Source organism: Lissotriton helveticus, chromosome 5_1 (genome assembly GCF_964261635.1).
Source record: "Lissotriton helveticus chromosome 5_1, aLisHel1.1, whole genome shotgun sequence".
Classification (NCBI taxonomy): Eukaryota; Metazoa; Chordata; class Amphibia; order Caudata; family Salamandridae; genus Lissotriton; species Lissotriton helveticus.
The window spans coordinates 1,265,372,715-1,265,393,987 of NC_136065.1; the positions used below are offsets into that span (position 1 = coordinate 1,265,372,715).

The 21,273-nt window shown below is 46.2% G+C and overlaps 1 protein-coding gene across 2 annotated transcripts in view; it reads left to right on the top strand.

The window, feature by feature from the left end:
- The window catches only part of LOC144755281 (uncharacterized), a 203,836-nt gene that overhangs the window by 170,925 nt on the left and 11,638 nt on the right, over positions 1-21,273 (top strand). For both annotated transcript variants that reach the window (XM_078644053.1, XM_078644052.1), the window contains exon 9: positions 16,712-16,783. In XM_078644053.1, the coding sequence (XP_078500179.1) occupies positions 16,712-16,783 (72 nt within the window). The remainder of the gene's footprint in view (positions 1-16,711; positions 16,784-21,273) is intronic.

Genomic DNA, 21,273 nt, shown 5'->3' on the forward strand with positions numbered 1-21,273 from the left:
CCCGGTGCCCGCAACGGCCAGTCCGGGCCTGCTTTCAATAGCTGGAAAATATACTTTATCGAAAGCAGGGACATTACAGCTGGCTTTTATGGATCTCTCCTCTGCATTCGACTTGGTGAATAGATCTAAACTGTGGCATATTTTACTTGCCATGGGCATGCATTCTAGTTTAGTTTACTTCTTGGCGGACTTATATAGGGATCTCTCCGCAAGGGTGAGGGTCGACCAAGAAGGAAATTGCACACAGCACTTTAAGTCTGGCAGAGGAGTACGTCAAGGATGTGTCGCCACTGCTTTTTACTTTGTATATATAAATAATTTAGGAACGTTTTTACACTTGGCCCGCTTACATACCATGTGTAGGGGACAGGGTTATACCTGTGCTCCTATATGCGGATGACGCTGTTTTATTAGCCCGTACAGCTGAAGGGCTCCAGAGGCTTTTGGATTCCTTTGGGGCCTATATGAAATAATTGTACCTAGTGGTCAACATAGCTGAATCACATACTATAATTATAATTATGGGCCAGAAACACTAAGGATCCAAATCTTTTTACTGCGAAGGACTAGAGCTGACCAGGGTGACCACCTTTACCTATCATGGGGTAGTATTTGATGAAAGGGGCTCTTGGGTTCACCAACAGAGAGTAATAATAAACACAATGGCAAGGTCTACGGCCGCAGTACATGGTTTTGCACAGAGCTGAGGGGCCAGGCCATGTTCAACATCTATAGGGGCAAATGTATAGCCATTGCCTTGTATGCATCGTCCATTTGGGGTTACAAACCATCAGAGGGTATTCAGACAGTGGGAAATACGTTTTTATGCACCCTCCTGGCATTCCCTCAACCTACCTCAACTTTTCTGATACATCATGAGACAGGTGTTAGATATGTGTAAGACGTGTTGAGATTGGTCCCGGTGGTATGTTGGATTAAGACCTGGCTTAACCCTGAGTTAACCCTGAATCACAAGATCATTAGGGATTGTGTTGCCCTGGAACGAGCCAACCGTATCCCGTGGTTATATTATATTTAGCATACTCTAAATAAACTAGGGCGGCCAGATCTAAATGACTTATGAGAAAAATAAAAAAGAGGACTTGATCTGTTAAAAACACAATTTCTGAACCTAGTGATGGCGGAGAGAGGCAAGACTGAGATCATAAAACCCTCAGTAAAAGCCTATTTTTTTGTTGAAAACCTCGCCTCATATTGAACCTTATCTGAGAATTGTCACAAAGCCCTTCCACCGCCTGCTTTTAACTATGTTTCGTTTTAATTTAATTCACTTTAGGTATTCAACAAGGCTGGAGTAGTGTGTCTGATTTAGGTCCTTGCACTTGTGACAGTTTCTCGAATAAAGACACTGTGAGCACTATAATGATATTCGCAGGAGGTTTTTAATTCCTATTTTAAGGGGAAAATGCTTTATACAGGTAAAACCCGCCTTGTTATATCTTCAGCTGCTGCATGGGAGATTTTTAATATTGCAAGCTTCTTAGTCGCAGCTGTTAGACTCAGGAAAAAACGGCACCCCATGATAAATATCTAAAGAGGACTCACTGTGCTTACATGTTTATCGTTTTTATAGTTTTTATGCTGGCATTTTTAACTGTGACGTGTGTTCCTTTTTAAGGGGTGATTTACCACTATATATGAACTATTGGACGTTGCGGCTTTAGGTGACGTAATGAAATTTGTCCTTGTAATAATTCTTTTTTTACCAGGTTGCCCACATTCATTGATGATTAGTATTTTAGATATTTTTATGATGTAGTGTATGTCGATATATGTATTGTATTTTTATGGTTTTTACTAACCGAATAAAGTGGTGTTGATATGATCTTTGATATGGCTTACCTAATGCCTTCCAAAACTGACTCAATACGGGACAATTGAAGAACAAATGTACATCATCCACCAAAGGGACCTTACAACAAGGGCAGTGTTGTGGTACAAAGGTACAGCACAATGCCAGCTGTAAATAACCCAGGAGTCACTTTGTGATCAAGCCACATTGTAGGAGACTTACAAGTGACTTCAACGCTTCTTTAATCCGTCGAAACTTGTTACAGAATTGGTCAATATTGGTCATTGTTTTTATTGAAATTATCATTATTGGACCATAAGAGTTCCCTTGAACTTACTTTCTACAAACGCTGACTGCCTCTTCTCTTACTGTTAAATAGCTCTGCATATTAGAAGCAGTGTTCCTGCCCTTCCTTTTTGAGTGTTGCCCTTTTTACAGGTATACGTGGTTGTAATTGTGCATGATGTATTTTTAGAAATTTTAATAGTGTATTTCGGTTTCTTAAGACTAGGAAAATCCCTTTTTGATCCTATTTGTGTTGTTGAACTTAATATTGCACATTACTAAATGCTGTTCTACTCAGACATACCAATTAGAAAGAAGCCTTTTGGGATGGGAATGCCTCCTTCATTGGAAACAGGTTTGCACCCAAGCCCAGAATGACTTGACTGGTGTCCTGACTTTTGGTTGGCTGAGCTGAAATGTCAATCTATCATATGGTCTGATAATTCCAAGGTCCAGAATCTGCCTTGTTACCTGGAAAGGTACACCAGGCATGCCTTCTATTCTGGCATCCCCCGTATGTGTTGAGTGCATCGTGTGAGGTATGGCTAATGGCATGGCTGTGCAGTGGTATGAGAATGTTTGCTCGGACAAGCAGGATCACTTTGGACTGCATCTGGTTTGACAACACATGAGATGGAGGATGGGACGCAGCTCCCTACGTTCGGTGGGGGGGCATAGAGATAGGGCTAGTCTTAGAAATTCTGTTAGGATCTTTTAGCTGGAGATTCAGGATTATCCTTCCTGAGCACTGCCATTTTGAGGATAGTAGGAGAATGGTAGTGAGTGAGCTGATTCTGTTATTAAGGCTAAAGAAGTTTCTCAGCGGGTCTTTTTGATCTTTCCAGAGTGCCACATAAGAAGGGCTGATGACAGCCAGATGCACTTCATTGTGTTCATGTCGTGGGATAGCCCTGCTTGAAGCCAGCATTATCACTACCTATTGTGAGAGCCACCACCTTGTACAAAGGATGTCTCTGCACTACACTGCAGTCAGAAAATGATGTTTGAAAAGGAACCACCCCAAGCCACTTTCTGTACTCCTAAGCTTGGATCAACATCCTCTGTATGGAAATACTGTAAAAAGGTGGACTCCTAACCACCCCTCTTTATTACATTTCCTAGGTTTTTTTTGTCCAAAAAAAGAACTCTTTAGAGAGCTGCTGCGATCCTGGGTTGGTGTCAGTCTGACAGCAAGTCTCTTGGAGGTGAAGCAACATCACCTAATGTCTGTGCACTTGCTGGGAGATGAGGATATGCTCAGTACATAGAAGCCTGTCTGCGTAGGGATGAAGAGTGTTTGTGGTCCAGAAGGTGGAGAGGCCCAGCTGTGTTCCCGGTGCGTGGAGCACCCAGAAGAGCCGACTTGTGATCTTAAGTGTGACTGGCACCAACCCATGATATGGGGGTGTGAAATGACATAAACCCCTGATTGACGATGTGCCATCCGACATCCCCACCTCAACCCAGGGGACAAGTTCACTTGTTGCCTGACGTGCTGTGGACGAGGACATGAGCACTGCTGTTGTAGAGAATTTGACCCCCCCCCAGCTGCCAAAGACAGGTGACTGGTGCCATGGCCTACCATGTTGCTCGTTTCATGAGTGCAATCCTAGAGACAGAGCCACTGCTTCGACCCTGCGCCCGCAGAGATGCTGCCCACGTGACTGTGAAGGGGGCACCATCGCAGCGCTGAGCTGCATTCTCATTGGTAGGTAAATATTAGGCAGTATTGAGAGTCTGATATACTGTGTTTTGCTTTAAAGATAGAGATATGCATGTTGAAAGGAGTAACGAATGCCAGTAAAGAACACATTTGCAAGATACCAACTGAACTGACTTATAGGTCACCGCATAAAGCAGTTGCTCAAATAAACCAATTAGTGAACTTGCACCTGTGCTGATTCTTGCCCATTAATATCCTTTACTTCTATGACACTATAGTTATGTGGGATCTTCAGCCACTGTGCTAGTATCCTGTGGTGGCGCAGCACTCTAGTAACTGGACTATGGCGCTGTGGTTGGTTTGAGATCTATAAGATTTGGTTAGAGCCCCATTGTATGTTGTAGGATCCTGTAGCTTAGTCTCTGTACTGCTGTGCTTTTAAAGTACTCCTCTTTAGCTAATTTTCAAAGGAAAACACAAAACACAACCGAATCAACAGAAACACCTTCAATTACCAATGGACTGCATGGGTCAGAGAATGAAAAGGGGTATGGAGAACACCCCTTTATGGTTCTGCCCTAATTGCAACCATAGGTTCTCCCAAAAATACAGTCACAAGGTGTGTAATGTGTTTCCTGAGGCACCATCAATTGGAGGGCTGCGATGCATGATCTGAATTCCTGTCCAGTTACAAGCAGAATGGGCAACCCAATAATCCCTCTGGCCTTGAGTTTCAGTAATCTAAAACTAGAAAATTGCTTACAAGGATCAATCAATTAATCATAGGCATTTATAGAGCGCTCTACTTACCCGGAGGGTCTCAAGGCACTAGGGGGGGGGGGGGTGCTGCTACTGCCCGAACAGCCAGGTCTTGAGCTTCTTCCTGAAGGCGAGGTGGTCTTGGGTCAGGCGCAGGTGGGTCGGGAGGGAGTTCCAGGTCTTGGCGGCCAGGTAGGAGAAGGACCTTCCTCCGGCGGCGAGGGCGTGACTGGCTGATCGGAGGTGTCGTTTGGGAGCGTAGAAGTTGATGCGGTTGTTGAGGTAGCTCGGGCCTTGATCGTGAAGAGCTTTGTGTGCGTGGGTAAGGAGTCGGAAGGTGATTCTCTTGTTGACCGGGAGCCAGTGCAGGTCTCTTAGGTGTCCGGAGATGTGGCTGTGTCGTGGGATGTCGAGGATGAGTCTGGCTGAGGCGTTCTGGATCCGTTGGAGTCTCTTCTGGAGCTTGGCGGTGGTTCCGGCGTAGAGGGCGTTGCCGTAGTCCAGTCGGCTGGTGACGAGTGCCTGGGTGACAGTCTTCCTGGTCTCGGTGGGGATCCACCGGAAGATCTTCCGTAGCATGCGCAGGGTGTTGAAGCATGACGAGGAGACGGCGTTGACTTGCTTGGTCATGGAGAGGGAGGAGTCCAGGATGAAGCCCAGGTTGCGTGCGTGGTCTGTCGGTTTGGGTGCGGTGCCCAGGGCGGGGGGCCACCAGGAGTCGTCCCAGGCGGAGGGCGAGGATCCCAGGATGAGGACTTCCGTCTTGTCCGAGTTCAGCTTCAGGCGGCTGGTCGACATCCACTCGGCTACCTCTTTCATTCCTTCGTGAAGGTTGGCTCTGGCGGCGGCGGGGTTGTTGGTCAGGGAGAGGATCAGCTGGGTATCGTCGGCGTAGGAGATGATGTTGAGGTTGTGTTGGCGTGCGATGGCCGCGAGGGGGCTTATGTAGACGTTGAAGAGGGTTGGGCTCAGCGAGGATCCTTGAGGGACGCCGCAGATGACTTCGGTGGCCTCTGACTTGTACGGTGGTAGACGGACTCTCTGTGTTCTTCCGTCGAGGAAGGAGATGATCCATTCCAGCGCCTTCTCCTGGATTCCGACGTTGCTGAGGCGATGCACTAGGGTGCGGTGGCAGACGGTGTCGAAGGCCGCGGAGAGGTCTAGTAGGATGAGGGCCGCTGTTTCTCCGTTGTCCATCAGGGTTCGGATGTCATCGGTGGCAGCGATGAGGGCGGTCTCGGTGCTGTGGTTGGCTCGGAAGCCAGACTGTGAGGGGTCGAGGGATCCGTTCGTCTCGAGGAAGGCGGCCAGCTGCTTGTTGACGGTCTTCTCGATGACTTTGGCTGGGAACGGGAGCAGCGAGATGGGGCGGTAATTCTTGAGCTCGGTGGGGTCCGCTGTTGGTTTCTTGAGTAGAGCGCTGAGTTCGGCATGCTTCCAGCTCTCAGGGAAGGTGGCGGTGGTGAAGGAGGTGTTGATGATGTCACGCAGGTGGGGTGCGATGACGGCGTCGGCCTTGTTGAAGACGTGGTGAGGGCAGGGGTCGGTCGGAGATCCGGAGTGGATGGAGTTCATCATGCGGACGGTTTCTTCGGTGCAGATCGGAGTCCAGGCGCGGAGGGTGGTGGTGGGGGGCGGTGGTTCGGTCGAGTTGGACGTGGCGTTCGTCGGTTGGGTGTTGAAGCTGTTGTGTATGTCCGCGATCTTGTTGTGGAAGTAGGAGGCGAGGGAGTTGCAGAGTTCTTGCGATGGGGTGATGTCGTTGTTTCCGGCGTTGGGGTTGGAGAGCTCTTTCACGATGTTGAAGAGTTCCTTGCTGTTGTGTGCGTTGTTATCCAGCCGGTCCTTGAATGCGGTTTTCTTGGTGTCGCGGATCAGTTGGTGATGCTTCCGGGTGGCAAGCTTGAGGGTGGTCATGTTGTCCGGTGTTGGCTCCCTTCTCCAGGCTTTCTCGAGGGCTCGGCAGTTCTTCTTGGAGCTCTTGAGTTCGTCGGTGAACCACGGGGCCTTCTTGCTGCCGGGTCTGCTGGGCGGGGTCCTCAGTGGGGCGAGTTCATCCGCGCAGTTGCTGATCCACTTCGTGAGGTTGTTGGCGGCCTGGCTGGGGTTCGCTGAGCTGGCGGGAGGGTGCTGGCTCAGGGAAGCGGCGAGCTGGTCGGCTGTGATCTTGCTCCAGCTTCTGCGGGCGACCTGTTGCTGGTGGTGGTGGGTCGTCGTTCTTCTGAAGGTGAAGTGGACGCAGCTGTGGTCCGTCCAGTGGAGTCCTGTGGCGTGGCTGAAGGCGATGTCTTTGCTGGATGAGAAGACTGGGTCGAGTGTGTGTCCGGCGTAGTGGGTGGGGGTGGTCACCAGCTGCTTGAGTCCGAGGTTTGCGAGGTTGTCCAGCAGGGTGGTGGTGTTGCGGTCGTTGTTGTTCTCCAGGTGGAAGTTGAGGTCCCCCAGGAGGATGTAGTCAGCGGAGGGGAGGGCATGCGGGCTGACGAAGTCGGCGATGTCCTCGCTGAATTGGGTGCGTGGTCCCGGGGGTCGGTAGATCAGGGTGCCTCTGAGGGTGGTCTTCGGGTCGGTGTGGATCTGGAAGTGTAGGTGTTCGGCGGTAGTCAGGATGTCGTCGGTGAAGGTCGTGATGCGGATGGTGTCCCTGTGGATGATGGCGATGCCTCCTCCTGTCTGGTTGGCGGTGCGGTCCCTCCGGGTGATCTTGTAGCCCTCTGGGATGGCGATGGCGATGTCGGGCGCTGAGGAGGCGTTCATCCAGGTCTCCGTGAGGAAGGCAACGTCAGGAGCAGTGGTGTCGATGAGGTTCCAGAGTTCGATGGCGTGTCTGTGGACTGAGCGGGTGTTGAGCAGGATGCACTTGAGGTGGTTGCTGCTGGTGTTCGTCTTGGCGGGTGCTGGTGCGAGGCAGGTCCGGATGCAGATGAACTTGCAGGCGGTACAGCAGAAGGGTCCGTGGGTGCGTCTCGGGGTGGCTCGGTAGCATCCTGGAAATCGGCCGGTGTTGAGTGCGTTGAGGGTGGCGGCGTCGTACGTCCGGCGGGTGGGCTGGGAACTGCGGGGGCCAGGGGTCCTGGCACTGGGCGCGGGCCAGGCGCGGACGGGCGCAGACGGGCTTACCTTTGGCGCACCTTCGGCGCTCATTCGGTGCTCCCGCTGCGCGGTCGCTGAGGGGGCGTCATAAGAAGGGATCCATGAGGGCGGGTCAGCTGTGAGGCGGGGAGCGCGTTGTCCTATCAGCAGGCGGGGGGGCGGGGTCGCGGCAAAAACCGGCGCGAAAATAGAGTCGGGCGGCCCTGCGGCGGCTGGGGCGCCGGGCTGGAGTGGCGATCGAGGCGGGCGGCCCTGCGGCGGCTGGGGCGCCGGGCTGGAGTGGCGTCAGCAGGCAGCAGTCAGGCAGCAGTTAGGAGGCAGGCAGCAGGCGGGGAGCGTGGGGGCAACCAGGCCGAGGGCACAAGGAGATAGCTTACGACATTATTTGGGCATAAATTAACTGGTTGTCAAAAGGAATTCATCAAAATACATATGAACTTGATAAATCAAGTCAATCAGTGCAGGAAAGGAACAACTGGAGTATGCAAAGAAATTCAACCAAAATATTTATATAATTTGTACGTGAATAAGTCAGAGTTGTGGTGTACATTAAGACTCGAAAACCCAGCATACAATAATAATGTACACTCAATCATAAAACCATTAAAATATCATAGATTGATGCTTGTTAAGTCCACTCTCTTGATGACTGGAATAAGTCCTTTGTACAAATCCATTAATTCAGGGCTCGAATTATTAACATGAGAGAAGTGGCACGTCAACGTTTCGGTGTCTAATTTCACAGGTATATGAGACAATCCTCTGAACCATAAATGATAATGGGCTTTCTTGATGACTTACAGTAATGAATAACTATTTAAACAACTATAACAACAAAGAAACAATTAATAAAATTAATGAAAGTATGCCTGTATGTTGTTATAGGTGCCCGTGTAATTAAGTGGGATGCACACATATTGCATTGCACACGCGTGGTGAAGGTGTTGAAAAGGTGTTATACAATAAGTATTCATATAGAAAAACTTAAAGAAAGAGATCTACTACTCCTTATTCTCATTTATTATGGAGAGATACCAAGGATGGATTTAAGGTATACTCACATGTAGCTGTTACTAGTCAGTTTATGCTAATAGTTCACAATAAACTGGTGATATGAGAAAATGTAAGAAATAGGATTAAGATTAATTGTAGAATAGTTAAATACATCAATTCATTGAAATCACTAATAAAGGCCCACTTACCAGAGTCAGTGAATCAGGAAAGGGCAAATTGAATATATAGTCATGCTTGAGATTGAGGGGTTACTACAGTAGGCTAGGGAAGTAATATATAACCAGATGTTAGGCCAGTCCTAAAAGAATGTAAATTCTTATGCTGAAAGAAGCTAAATAGTTCATCTTACCTCTGCTGAAATATCTAGCGGTAGCATTCCACTGTCACCTCGCGTACTGGAAAACTGAAAGCAGGAAAGCAAGTTATGCAATTTATACTAGTGTACAGGGCACCAAAACGAGTATGCTCCAACTAGACATTTATAAACATTTGAATTTTTTGAATAATGATACAATTTTCCATCAGAAATCGATATTTGCATTTAAATGCAACACAAAACCTTAAAGACAGACTTTTTTCATACATCTTTTACTTTCCTAAGTAAAACTGTGCGTTTGTTGGACAACATAAACTTCAGAACTATGTGAGACTGATTCCACGCACACCCTTAGAATGTGTTGGCCTAACTCCTGCTAGCTCACAGTGCACCATCTGTACCCCTAACCTGACAAGGTAACAAATGTAATGTGCAACCTCAAAGCATGATAACCCCGACTCCCCAAAGAAATTGTGGTAAAAGATCTAAAACCTTTTCATTGGGTTACTCATGCATACCCAAAGAAGTACAGAAGAAATGTAGTTTCAATATTTATTGAAGCATTGTGATTCTTGTATAAAAGACATGCCTTGCAATAATCAATGCATATTGTAGTGGTGTTTTGTGTGGACAGTAGTGGTGCTCTATGTGCCCTTACATGCTGCATTTCATGTTCCCAGGTACAGGTCGTTTTATGCCTTACCACGACAGGATAATGAGTATCATTTCAGAGTATATGTTATATGTGCAGTAGTGGTGGTTTTATGACAAGTGCAATTTAGAAGTATTTATGTGAGTGCACTAACTGTGATGTCATGACAATCGCCTGGTTGGAAAAGTGATTTATGTGATTGTGGGATAATGTGTTTTATGTACAATACCAAGGATATTGTTATATAAGTTTGTGTGGAGTCTCTTTTTGTGGTATGCCTAGTGTGTCACAGGTGTGTGTGTGTGTGTTGCGCAAACGCTTTACACTTTGCCTCTGGGATAGGCCTGACTGTTCTGCCAAGCTACCAAGAGGCTGAGCAGGGGCTATCTTGGGTATGTAACTCCCTTACTGTGACTAGAGTGCTGGGTTCTGCCTGGCTTAGGTGTATACCCTAGCCAACCAGAAACCCCATTTCTAACACCTCCACTCTCAAATCTGACAATGGGCCCCCCTTCAATATCAGAGAGTGCAAAGACCTTCTCAATTGCTTGAACATCAAGCATCAGAAAACTAAACCTCTGGCCACAGGCAAATGAAGTTGTTCAACAATTTATGAACACTTTGAAAAGGGTGTTTCAGCGTGCTGCGTTGGAAGGCATCAATTTGAAGTCATCTTTATGTCCAGCCCTCTGTGCCTACCATTCCACGACGGGAGAAAGTTATGCCACCTTAGTGTTTGGGAGAGCTCTTGGAGCAAAGATACCACAATACACCATCAGTTGGCCAATAGACCGTCACAAGATTCGTCTCACCATCACCTCTTGCAAATGCAAAATGAAGGCTTACGCCGATAAGCGCCAATGCATTAGAGACACTGTCTTCAAGAAACAAGACCGAGTTCTTGTCAAGCAAAAGCGGAAACACAAGACTGATGCTTCGTTTGAGGCTGAACTGCTAAGAAATGTGGCAAGCAGACATATGGTACATGCCCAACGGCCTGGAAAGTCCATAACCAAAGACTTGTTACGCTTTAAGCCTTTTCCTCGATGTTCTTCGGATCCAGACCTCATGAGTGTGGCAAGACTACCTAAGTGCCCAAGTCAAGCATCGGACTCTTCTCCAGAGATGCCAGATGAAGGTGCCATTCCTCCATCTCGTACAACTAGATCTGGAAGGCGGGTGCGAGCATCTGAATGCATCATCTAGGAGTTATAATGTGTATATATTTTGTTCGTACTTTTTATTTAACAAAGGGGACTCTAGAGGTCCTTGGCAGACTCCTAACCAGTATTCGGAATCTTGTGGGTTTGACTGGATGTGATTAATGAAGTCTGTGACCCAGTGCGTTCAGTTAAATGTTGCATGCTGGAGAATAAAGACGTGCAAACGAGCTCAGTGTGTGGCGTGGTCTGTTGCATGCTCCTAGACTGGGGAGAACGCTACAACAATATGTAATGGTATACTTATATTGATTACAATTTGACTCGGGTCCTCAGTGATATTTTGTTCAAGTTTGCATTACTTAATCTGATAAGGTTTTGAATTAATAATTTTGACGTTGTATGGTTTGGTTTCTGACTTTTTATTAGGCTTTTGGGTTGAGCATTGATCAACTCACAATAGGCTTCTAGCTCTGCACTGGGTAAGGAAATGACCAATGAATATGCTGTAGTTCACCATCTAATATGGCGGCCATGTTGGTGCTTACTTTGACTTTAAGTACGTTCTTGGGAACAGATTTATGGTGTTAAACACCTGGTTTGACAGTTGGTGTTGGGTGGGGGCATTGAGCACTTCTGTTTAATCATTGAGAGAAGTGGTTCAATCACATATTTAGGTGAGTGCAACAAATAATGGGATGCATGACTTTTTAAAAATTGGTGGAGCATGGTGATAAACGTCTATGTGGCATATAATGCGGGATCTGTATTGCACAGAGTCCCTCTTGATGCTCAGTAAAGTTGACAACCTAAGCGTTGTATTGTGGTCTCATAGCATCATTCAGTTAAAGCCGTAGTCAATGTGGTGTACTGTTGGTAGGGTTTCATGAAGCATTTTAATGGTTGGCATTTGGTGACAAGATCTACTGAGAGCGACCTAGCACTTTATCGTTGTAAGCATATGCTCAGCGCAAATGTGGTTTGGCTGATTGTGTGTTTAACTATCATTTTTGTTTTGTTTGTATTCAGTTCCCCTGGTGAACGGATAGTATAGCCCAAAATGCATTGGGGACTTATTGAATTGTAACATTTAATAATGGACTGTTGTGATATTCTTTGTCTTTGTGGAAATTAAATTCCGATGCATCAATGGCGCACGTGCGCATACTATTTTGTTATTAAATGGACTGACAACAAGCAAAAAGGAAATAAGGAATTAACGAAATTACCAATTTGTCATAAATGTTAAATTCAAGTTGAGGCTCAGAGGAGCTGCAAGGTTGGGCATAGAGGGGCATCTTCCAGTTTCGGGAAGCAGCTATGTTTTGTGATTTGCACAGAGTGTTCATTGACAGAGCACTTTCCACTATTTCCCATGAAGTCATTGGTTAATGCTACCTAATTTAATTTACATATGGAGTGTATTATATAAACTTACATCAAGCAATAAGTTATCAGAATGCCCTTCTCTGGAGACACTCTGTTTGGAAGTGTAGTGGATTAGGCTCTGAAGGAAGAAATTCTACCGCAAATTCCACTGGAGCCCTTCAGTTCAAAGGTCCTCTTAGGGGAGCACCAATTCCAAGGAAAACAACCCAAACAAGGGGAGGGGTTCAGCCAATGACATGTGCTTGTCTTTAATGCACAGACCTTCTCTCACACTACTCCAGTGAAGAGGCAAAACACCAACCACCAAGGCAGCCCCTTCGTGGGAGTGCAAGGGGTAGAGGGTCAACCTTAAGGACTGTATCACAAGTGACTTTACATCAAAGGCCCCGCTACATCTAACACCAGTGAGGGGTAGAATCAGAGGTTTCTTGCATCAATAGAGTCCCATAACCTCCAACATTGATATTCAGAACATTATCCAACACATGTACTGAATCATTAAAACGCCCACCAAACTCCAACCAAAACCAAGGACAATCAACAGCGAGGATTACAGTCACTTCAAACAGGATGTGGAAAATCTATTGTGCAATTAGTGAATGGGAAAGTCAGACAAGACTCTGAGATCTATGTTAGACCTGAGGGTCTTAAAGAAGTATAGCAAGACTCAAAGAATCAAAATAAGAACTTTGCAAGAAGTCATTGCATGCCGGTGGAATGGAGACTACATGCAAAAGGTAGACCTCAAGGCTACCTATATGTGCTGATCAACAGTGGACAAAATAGATTTCTTCGGTTCATCATTGGCAAGGTACATTAAGAATTCAGAGTTTTACTGTTTAAAATAAAATCTGCTCTCAGGGTGTTTGCAAAATGTTTGGCTGCAGTAGCGGCTTCTAAGTTCTCCCAACGAGAAAAGGGTTTCATGTATACTCCTATTTAGATAAATGGTTGGTAACTGCAAAATAGTTTTAAAAAAATGTCAGCACAGTATAAACACTGCCTTACAAACTTGACACCATTTAGTTTTCTCTATAAACATCAAAACGTTTTCCCCACCCAACAGAACGAAAATAAAATCCTCATGGGAGTAAGGTTAAACTCAAGAGTGGCAAAAGCATACAGTTGAAAAGAATCCTGGCCTTCATAGAACACGTTTGCTTTTACCAGAAGGGGCAAGCTCTAACAGTAAGGGCAGTGGAAACTACGTATAGCATGATGGCCTCCTGCATACCAATAATTATCAATGCAAGACTGCACATAAGACCACTACAGGGGTGTCTAACAAGACAATGGTAACAGGCAGCAGGGACTTGGGGGAATTAGTCGTTGTAGAGGACATAGTTGACAGACAATTGCATTGGGGGAGCAAGATAAACGTTATGACAGGCAGACCGTTCAAACACCCAACTCCCCTTGTAACCATCACAACAGACGCCTCACGCACAGGGCGCAGGGCCCATACAGGCAATCTAAAGATTAGAAGCCATTGGAGCCTGTAAGAAGCAGTAAACAACGTACGTGTTAGAACTCAAGTTAGTATTTTTAGATTTGAAAGCTTTTCAAACACAGATAAAGGGAAGAACTGTAAAAGTCCAAATGGAAAACGCAACAACCATTTTTCACCACAGCAGAGGACAGGGTCACATGAACTGTCAATACTAGCACAGGAGATTTGCACATGTGCCATCAATAGGCAAATCACACTGGTGACCAGTGTACCAGGAGTACTGAACACAGAGGCGGGCAAACCTATGGTAAAATCTGGTATTCAGAAGGTGGGGATACCACTAATAGACCTCTTTGTGACTCAGGAAAACACGAAATGCCAAAGCTTTGTAGATAGGTTCCCAAACCACCAGTCACCGGGGAATGCTATATCGATAGAATGGTCAGGGAAATTGTTTTATTTTTTGTACCGTTGATACCATTAGTGATAAAGAGATGCAAACAAACGACCATGACACTGATTTTAATCTGCTCTCACAGGGCAAAACAGACTTGGACCTCTGACCTCGTGGAGATTGCGCAGGGCAAGGTACTACCACTGCCAGCACAGTATGACCTGCTAACGTTGCAAGGTGAACAAGTGTTCCATCTGAAGCACACATACTCATGTAGCTTGGTAGCATAGCCCCTGGGGACATTGGGTTTGGACACTTACTTTTCTCTGATAGAACCACGGAGGTTTTAACGGAAGCTAGAAGACCATGTACATGGTGATACTAACACTGCTAAATGGATCACATTCAGACAGCAGTGCAGCAGGGGTGTACCCAAAGTTAGCTTGGCACAGGACACTATCGTACTAAAATTCATTTCTTATCTAATCGAGGGAAGGCTCTCCACCTCTTCACCTAAGGTACATTTGAGCGCCATAGTAGGTTACTCAAAAGATGTAATAGGCAGCAGTTTCTTCCAAGCACCAGTAATTCAAAGCTTTCCGGATGGTGTAAAGATATTGGCGCCAGTAAGGTCAGCACCCACACCAATGTAACACCTTAATCTAGTGCTTACCCAACTCATGCAACAGGCCTCTGAGCCTTATCACAATGCAGGACTAACATTTTTGACATTGAAGACTGATTTCTTGGTAGCTATCATGCCTTAATGAGGAGTGAGTGAAGTTCAAACAGTTTCAAAGCAAGAGCCTTACCTACAATTCCACAAAGACAGAGTGGTAATGCAAAGAAACTCACATTTCCTTCCAAACGTGGTCCCACCCTTCCATGTCAATCAACAATCCAGATACCAAATTATTTCCAGCAACCAAAATCTCGAGCAGAAAGAGTTCTTCGCACATTTGAAATCAGAAGAGTAGTCCTGTATTACATTTGGTAAACAAAGAACTATCAAGAAAGGAAACCAAAAGTTGTTTCTTTTGCACCAGCCACAAAAGGGCCTCCAGTAAGCAAGGGGACTATATAGCAAGATAGATAATCCACACAATCCAAAGATGCCATATCACAGCAGTAGTTATAATGGAAGGCACAAAACAGGCACACTCCACAAGAAACAACGGAGCAAAAATCGTCTTCATGGCTAATGTTTCCATTACGGATGTATGCAGGGCGGCCACATGGTCCTCCACTTACACCTGTACTAAACACTACCGTGTAGATATCTAAGCAAACAAAGAAGCACAGGTGGGAGAAAAAGTACTCCACCATCTGTTTGCAAATACAAATCAATTGTAACCCAGCCTCCTGAGAAGTAAAGACTGCTACAAATTAAAGCCTAGCATGGGAATCTAGAAAAGATTCATGCTGCAAAACAAAGTGGTTACTTAACTGTAGGAGTAGTTTTGCAACTGGAAGACTTTTCTGAATTCACAAGCAACCCTCCCTCTCTCCAAAAAGATGAGAGATATTTGTGAAAGAAGAAAGCTGAAAAAGTCCCAACAGAGGATTGCCAAAGAGGGGAAAAAACTAGGGGTGTGCAAACAATTCCGCTCCACTGGTAGAGTTCGTGGAGTTTTGCTTGATCTGCTTGTGGCACGGAGTTCTGACAAAATACCACCAACTGCCGCATGGCAGAGCTTTTCCTCGCGCACGGCTCGCCAACATTACTTTGGCAAGCACAAGCAAGAATTTGCACCCCTTAGCGATATGTTCAAATGCTACAACGCCTCCTGGTGAGAGTTCTCAACATGATGGTCGCTGCAGCTCGCTACTGTTCATTTTGAGAGAGCTGCTCCTTGTGGTGAGAAAGCTGGCACTCGAGTAGAAAATCTACTCGAGCGGTACAGTTCACGCTGATTTTAAACTTCAGAACAAGCTCCTGGTGCTAAAAATCAGCATGACGTGCCAAAATTCAATCTCTCATAGACTTCTGTGGAATCTCGTAGAGTTTTTAGGAAAGTCCGTGGAATTCTGCTGAGTGAAATTCAATGAGTTCCCTCTTCCCCTTAAAAGAACCTGAGATGGTGACCACACAGAGGGACATCCAGGGCTTACATTTAACGTCAAGCAGGGGGAGAACAAAATATCAAATATTTGACAGGGACACCCATTCAACAAAAAAAGAAAAAAATAGTTTATTCGAGACCCGACCACAAGGTGGGAAAATAATGCATAGCGTATGAATCTAGAAAACTCTTCAAACTGCAAAACCACTCCTACAGGCAAGTAACTATTTTGTTTCTTTTGCTGGTGGAGTTTGCATTCTGTTTTACACACAGAATTTTCTAGATTTCGATCTAGTAAGCTTACATTTATTTACTCAAAATGTCATAATGATGTATACAGTATGTATAAACTGAAACCATAATTCACCTTGATCAGTACTGAACCTGTGTTCTGGCACTTTGCCATTTTATTGAATGACCATGTGTATGTAAATAGTGCACACAGTTTGAAATGTCCTGTTTGGCAACCCCTGCAGTGTCAAATATTAGCACTGTAAGGTGGAACTCATACATATTGCTCTTATTTCACCAAATTTAAATGCCACATTGTACGTTCCTGATGTGCTGATGTTCTGTGTTTAAACTGACATTTGTTGCCTTCAATCATTTTCAAGAAGGAGAGAATTTACACTTACCATCATCACATGTTCTCCTATGTTCCAGCCTTTGCACATGTTGAGCCGGAAGAGAGAACATATTTCCATGAGGCTACAGAGCATCGGGGGAAAACAGCAGGTACTTGGAACCTTGATAATGGGAAACGCATGTGTGTGATGTCTGTACAGAGACAACAATTCCTCTTTCAGTTCCATCATCAATTAGGAGCCTCTGGTCATTGGGTATATGTAGGGCTGTGTTGGCCCATTAGGATCATCTAGGAATGACTTTAACCCGGACTGAGGTATCTTTTGTTTATAGCAAGAACTTGGCCCAAGGGCATTCGAGCGCTTTACATGAGCACCACATTATATTACACAGGGTTGTCTTCAATTTGTTTGTATGAGTTATTTTATGGAAGATTAGGTTATTTCCTCCGAATAACAGGATGTTGAGCTGATGCCGGGGCTCAAGCCTGGTTCCCCAGTTCTAAATTCAACGGTTCTGGCAATTAGGCAACATCTCCTCCCCTCTATAGGTGAAACAAAATACTAAACTAAATGTCTGAATAAGCAACGGGAGAACATGCAATCTGGCAATACTGTTATTTCCTCCTTTTCAATAAAATATCTTTATCATTTCTGAGGCATCCAGTGTTGATCTGAGTATTTAATAAAATAGAAGTAAACAGTAAAATATAATGCCTGCTACAGTAACAGTCATTACATGCAAAGAAAGTGTCTATGTAAAATTGTCCTTTTAACTTGGACAGCACTTAGTGCTCCGCAATGGATTTGATATCAGAGAAGGGAAAGGATGTGTTGAATAGCTGTCTAGTCATCTGCAGTCAAGGGCGTAACACAATCAATGAATCAATCATTGAGTCGATTTGTAGAGCGCAGCTTGTCACCCAAAGGGGTATCTAGGCTCTGGCAGGGTCCAGTTGTTCAGTAGAAGAGCCAGGTGGTTAGTGACTTTTGGAACTCTGATAGAGGCGGGAAGGTACAGAGATGTAGGGGGGAGTTCAGTCCATATCGTCTCTGCTAAGTAGGAGAAATCGACCTCCGCTTCCGCTACATCTGGTGAATGAGAGGGAAGCAAAGCTGGGGTGTCTGGTGAACGTTTAGGTTGTGGTTCATGTTGGCAGGTCCACAGTTGTTTAGGGCCTTATATGTGTGGATCAGTAGTTTGACTGGCATCTCTTCTGAACTGGGAGCCAGTGGAGAACTCTGAGGTAAGAAGTGATGTGAGTTTGTTGTGGGTGGTCGAGGACCAGTCTGGCTACGGCGTTGTGTTTCGGTATGAAACCTTTAGAGAAGGTGGGCTGTGATCGCTGCGTAGAGCGCTGCCATAATCTAGTCAGTTGGAGTTGAGGGCTTGAGTGATGGTGTGTCTTGAGCTCTGGGGTAACCATTTAAAGATCCTGCACAGCATTCATAGGATGAAGAAGCAGGAGAAGACGGAGTTGACCTGAGACGTCATGGTTAGTTTGTTGTCCAGGATGATGCCTAGATTTCTAGCATGGTTGTTTGGAGTTGGGGTTGGTGTTGGTCTGATTTCTGTAGGCTACAAGGGGACATTTTGATGGGGGGTTATTGTTGCCGAAGATCAGAACCTCTGTCTGGTTCGTCTTGAGCTTCAAGCAGTTGTCCAGCATCCAATTGGCAATGCTGGTCATGCAGTTGTGGAAGTAGGTTCTGGTTTTGGTGGAAATTTTGAGAGGGAGAGGATGAGTTGCTTGTTGTCGGCGTAGGATATGATGTTGAGACCATGGTCTCTGACGATGTTGTCCAGAGGAGTCATGTACGTGTTGAAGAGAGTGGGATTGAGCGATGATCCTTGAGGTCCTCTACAGATGGTTTTTTGGGTTTGGATGCGAATGGTGGTATGCAAACTTTTTGTGTTCTTCCGGTGTGGAAGGAGGCGATCCATCTGAGAGTGGATCCTTGGATGCCGATGTTGGGCAGTCTTGTGCAGTGAGACAATGAGTTGAACGCCACCAATAGGTGCATGAGGATTAGTGCAGCCATGTCTCCCTGGTCGAGGAGGGTTCGGATGTTGTCGGTGGCTGTAATTAGGGCTGTTTTGGTGCTGTGGTTGCTGTGGAATCTGGATTGGGTAGAGTTGAGTTGATGGTTCCATTCCAGATGCGAGGTAAGTTGTCAGTTGATGGCTTTTTTGAAGACTTTAGCCAGGAATGGGAGCAGGGAGACAAGTTGGTAGTTGTTGAGTTCGCTGAGGTCGGCTGATGGTTTCTTTAGTATTCTTTACTAGGTCACGACCTCTACATGCTTCCAATCCTCAGGGAAGGTGGCTGTGGCCATCAAGATGTTGAACAGGGTGGTGAGTTTAAGGTTGATCCTGGCTCCACTTAGTTTGAAGATGTAGTGTGCACACAGGTCAGTGGGGCCCCCGTGTGTACCAAGTTCATTATGGAAGTGATGTCCTGGGTGGCAAGTTGGTTCCATGTGATCAGTCAATTGTCTGCCATGGTTGCTAGGCAGTTGTGTTGGTTGAAGAAGCCAGTGGGTTTGAGCTGGGGTTTGAAGTTCCTGTAGATTTTGGTGATCTTGTTGTGGTAAAAATAATTCGGGAGGTTGCCACAGAGTTCCTATTAGATGGTGATGATGTTGTAGCAGAGGGATTTGAGAATTCCTTGACGATGTTGAAGAGTTTGATTCAATGCATGAAGCTAGAGCTATTTTCTTAGACTCTTGTGACTGTTGGTGGTAGAGATTGAGGACTGCCTTGAAGAAGGTCCTGTTGGTGGTGCCCTTACTCATGCGCCATCTCCTTTCAAGTTGTTTACAATGGCGGTTAGCAGTTCCGAGCTCTTCGGTGTACCAGCTTGCCTTCTTGGTGGACCTTTTGTATGTTTTGTTGTTGATGGGGTTGATAATGTTGGCACAGTTTGTGATCCATTTCTAACATTTTGGTCCAGGTTGCTGAAGGAGGCAATGTGAGTGGTGTTGAGAGCGTAAATACATTTGACCTCTGAGATTGTTCTCCAGCTGCGATGGGGGTGTGGTGCTGGGCAGATTGTGGAAAAGTCAGCCCATATCGCACCTGGTGCCCAGGCTGCTGGTGCAGGGCGACTCTTAGTTCCCATCTTGAATAATTACCAAATAAAGAGACGGGCGCTGAAGGCAGGAAAACAAGAACAGAGTTTTATTTCTCATGAGGAGAGCATGTCATTTCGGACACTCTCATAGTGTCTTCAGGAGGTGCTCTAACAAGTTTCTCTGAGGCTTCGTCTTTTATACACAGGTTTATGGCACACAGACATCCTTCATTACAATCAAGACATTGTGAAGTATGAAGATATTCCAACACGTGGCTACAGTAGGGACCCTTATCCTCCATACAATAGGAGGGGGCTGTCACGCAGCTGAGTGTTCTGCTGATTCCTTTGGAATGTGTGCTCCTGATCGAATCTCAGGGGGTGGGGTGGTCATGATCAATAGTGGCTCCTTTCAAGAGAGGCGAGTGCATACAGTAGTGGGCAATAAACTGTATCCTCAGGCCAAGGGATGACCAGCGGTCCGTGTAGACAATCTGGCTCAGAGGTCGGGGTCATCAAAGGAGGGGTATTCATGGAGGGAAAGGAGGTGTTGGTCAGGCGCGGGGTGTGATTCTCAGAGACAGAGTCATGCGGGAGGGGAGGGCTCATGACTTGTGCATGTGAGAGCGGGGGCGGTCAGGGTGCATGGGGGAAGCTTGCAGGGTCAGGGAAGGGCGCTGGTGATCGATCGCAAACAGAGAGACCACGGTACCTGAAATGGCTGTTGTATATATGTGTGCATGGGTCTATGCTGGCGGGATAACACAGTCAGTGTTTTGCAATGTCCATTCTGCTTACGACAAGAGGTACAGTGAACACAAATGAACGCCGCTTATGTGTATATACATTGCCAATTTCAACAAGAGTGGTGGAGGAGGTCAGTGGTCTGGTAACGTTGAAGTGGACAATGTTGTGGTCGGTCCAGGTGAGTTTGGTGACGTGGATGTACTTGATGCAGTCGCTGGAGGTGAAGATTGGGTCTAACTTGTGACCTGCGGTGTGTGTGGAATCATGGATGAATTGTGTGAGGCCGATGTTGCTCATGTTGTTGAGATGGTTAGTGGTGGTTTTGTGGTCGTCTAGGTGAAAATTGAAGTCACTGAGGAATATTTAGCTGTTGGCAAGGTGGGGCTATGAGGTCAGTGATGAAGTTGCAGAAGCTTGGGCATGGTCCCGGGATCTGTAGACAAGGGTGCCCCTGATGGTAGTCTTGTCGTCCGTTTGGAGCTTGTAGTTTGGGTGTTCCATGGCTGAGGTGAAGACATCTGGTGTTGTGGCTTCTTGGTTTGGTCATGGTGAGTGATCTTATATCCTTCAAGTACTGTGGTGGCGATGTTGGGCGAGGATGTTGGGTTGAGCATGTGAGCTGGTGTTTTTGTGCTGGATCAGTCTGCAGTGCTGGTGGTGTGCTGGCGTGCGTGCAGTGCTAGGTGAATTGGCAGTGAGTACAGGGAAATGCTCCTAATCAATCAAGCATTTGTAGAGCGCACTACTCACCTGTGAGGGTCTCAAGGCGCTACAGGGGGTGGGGGATGAAACAGCTACTGATCGACCAGCCAGGTCTTGA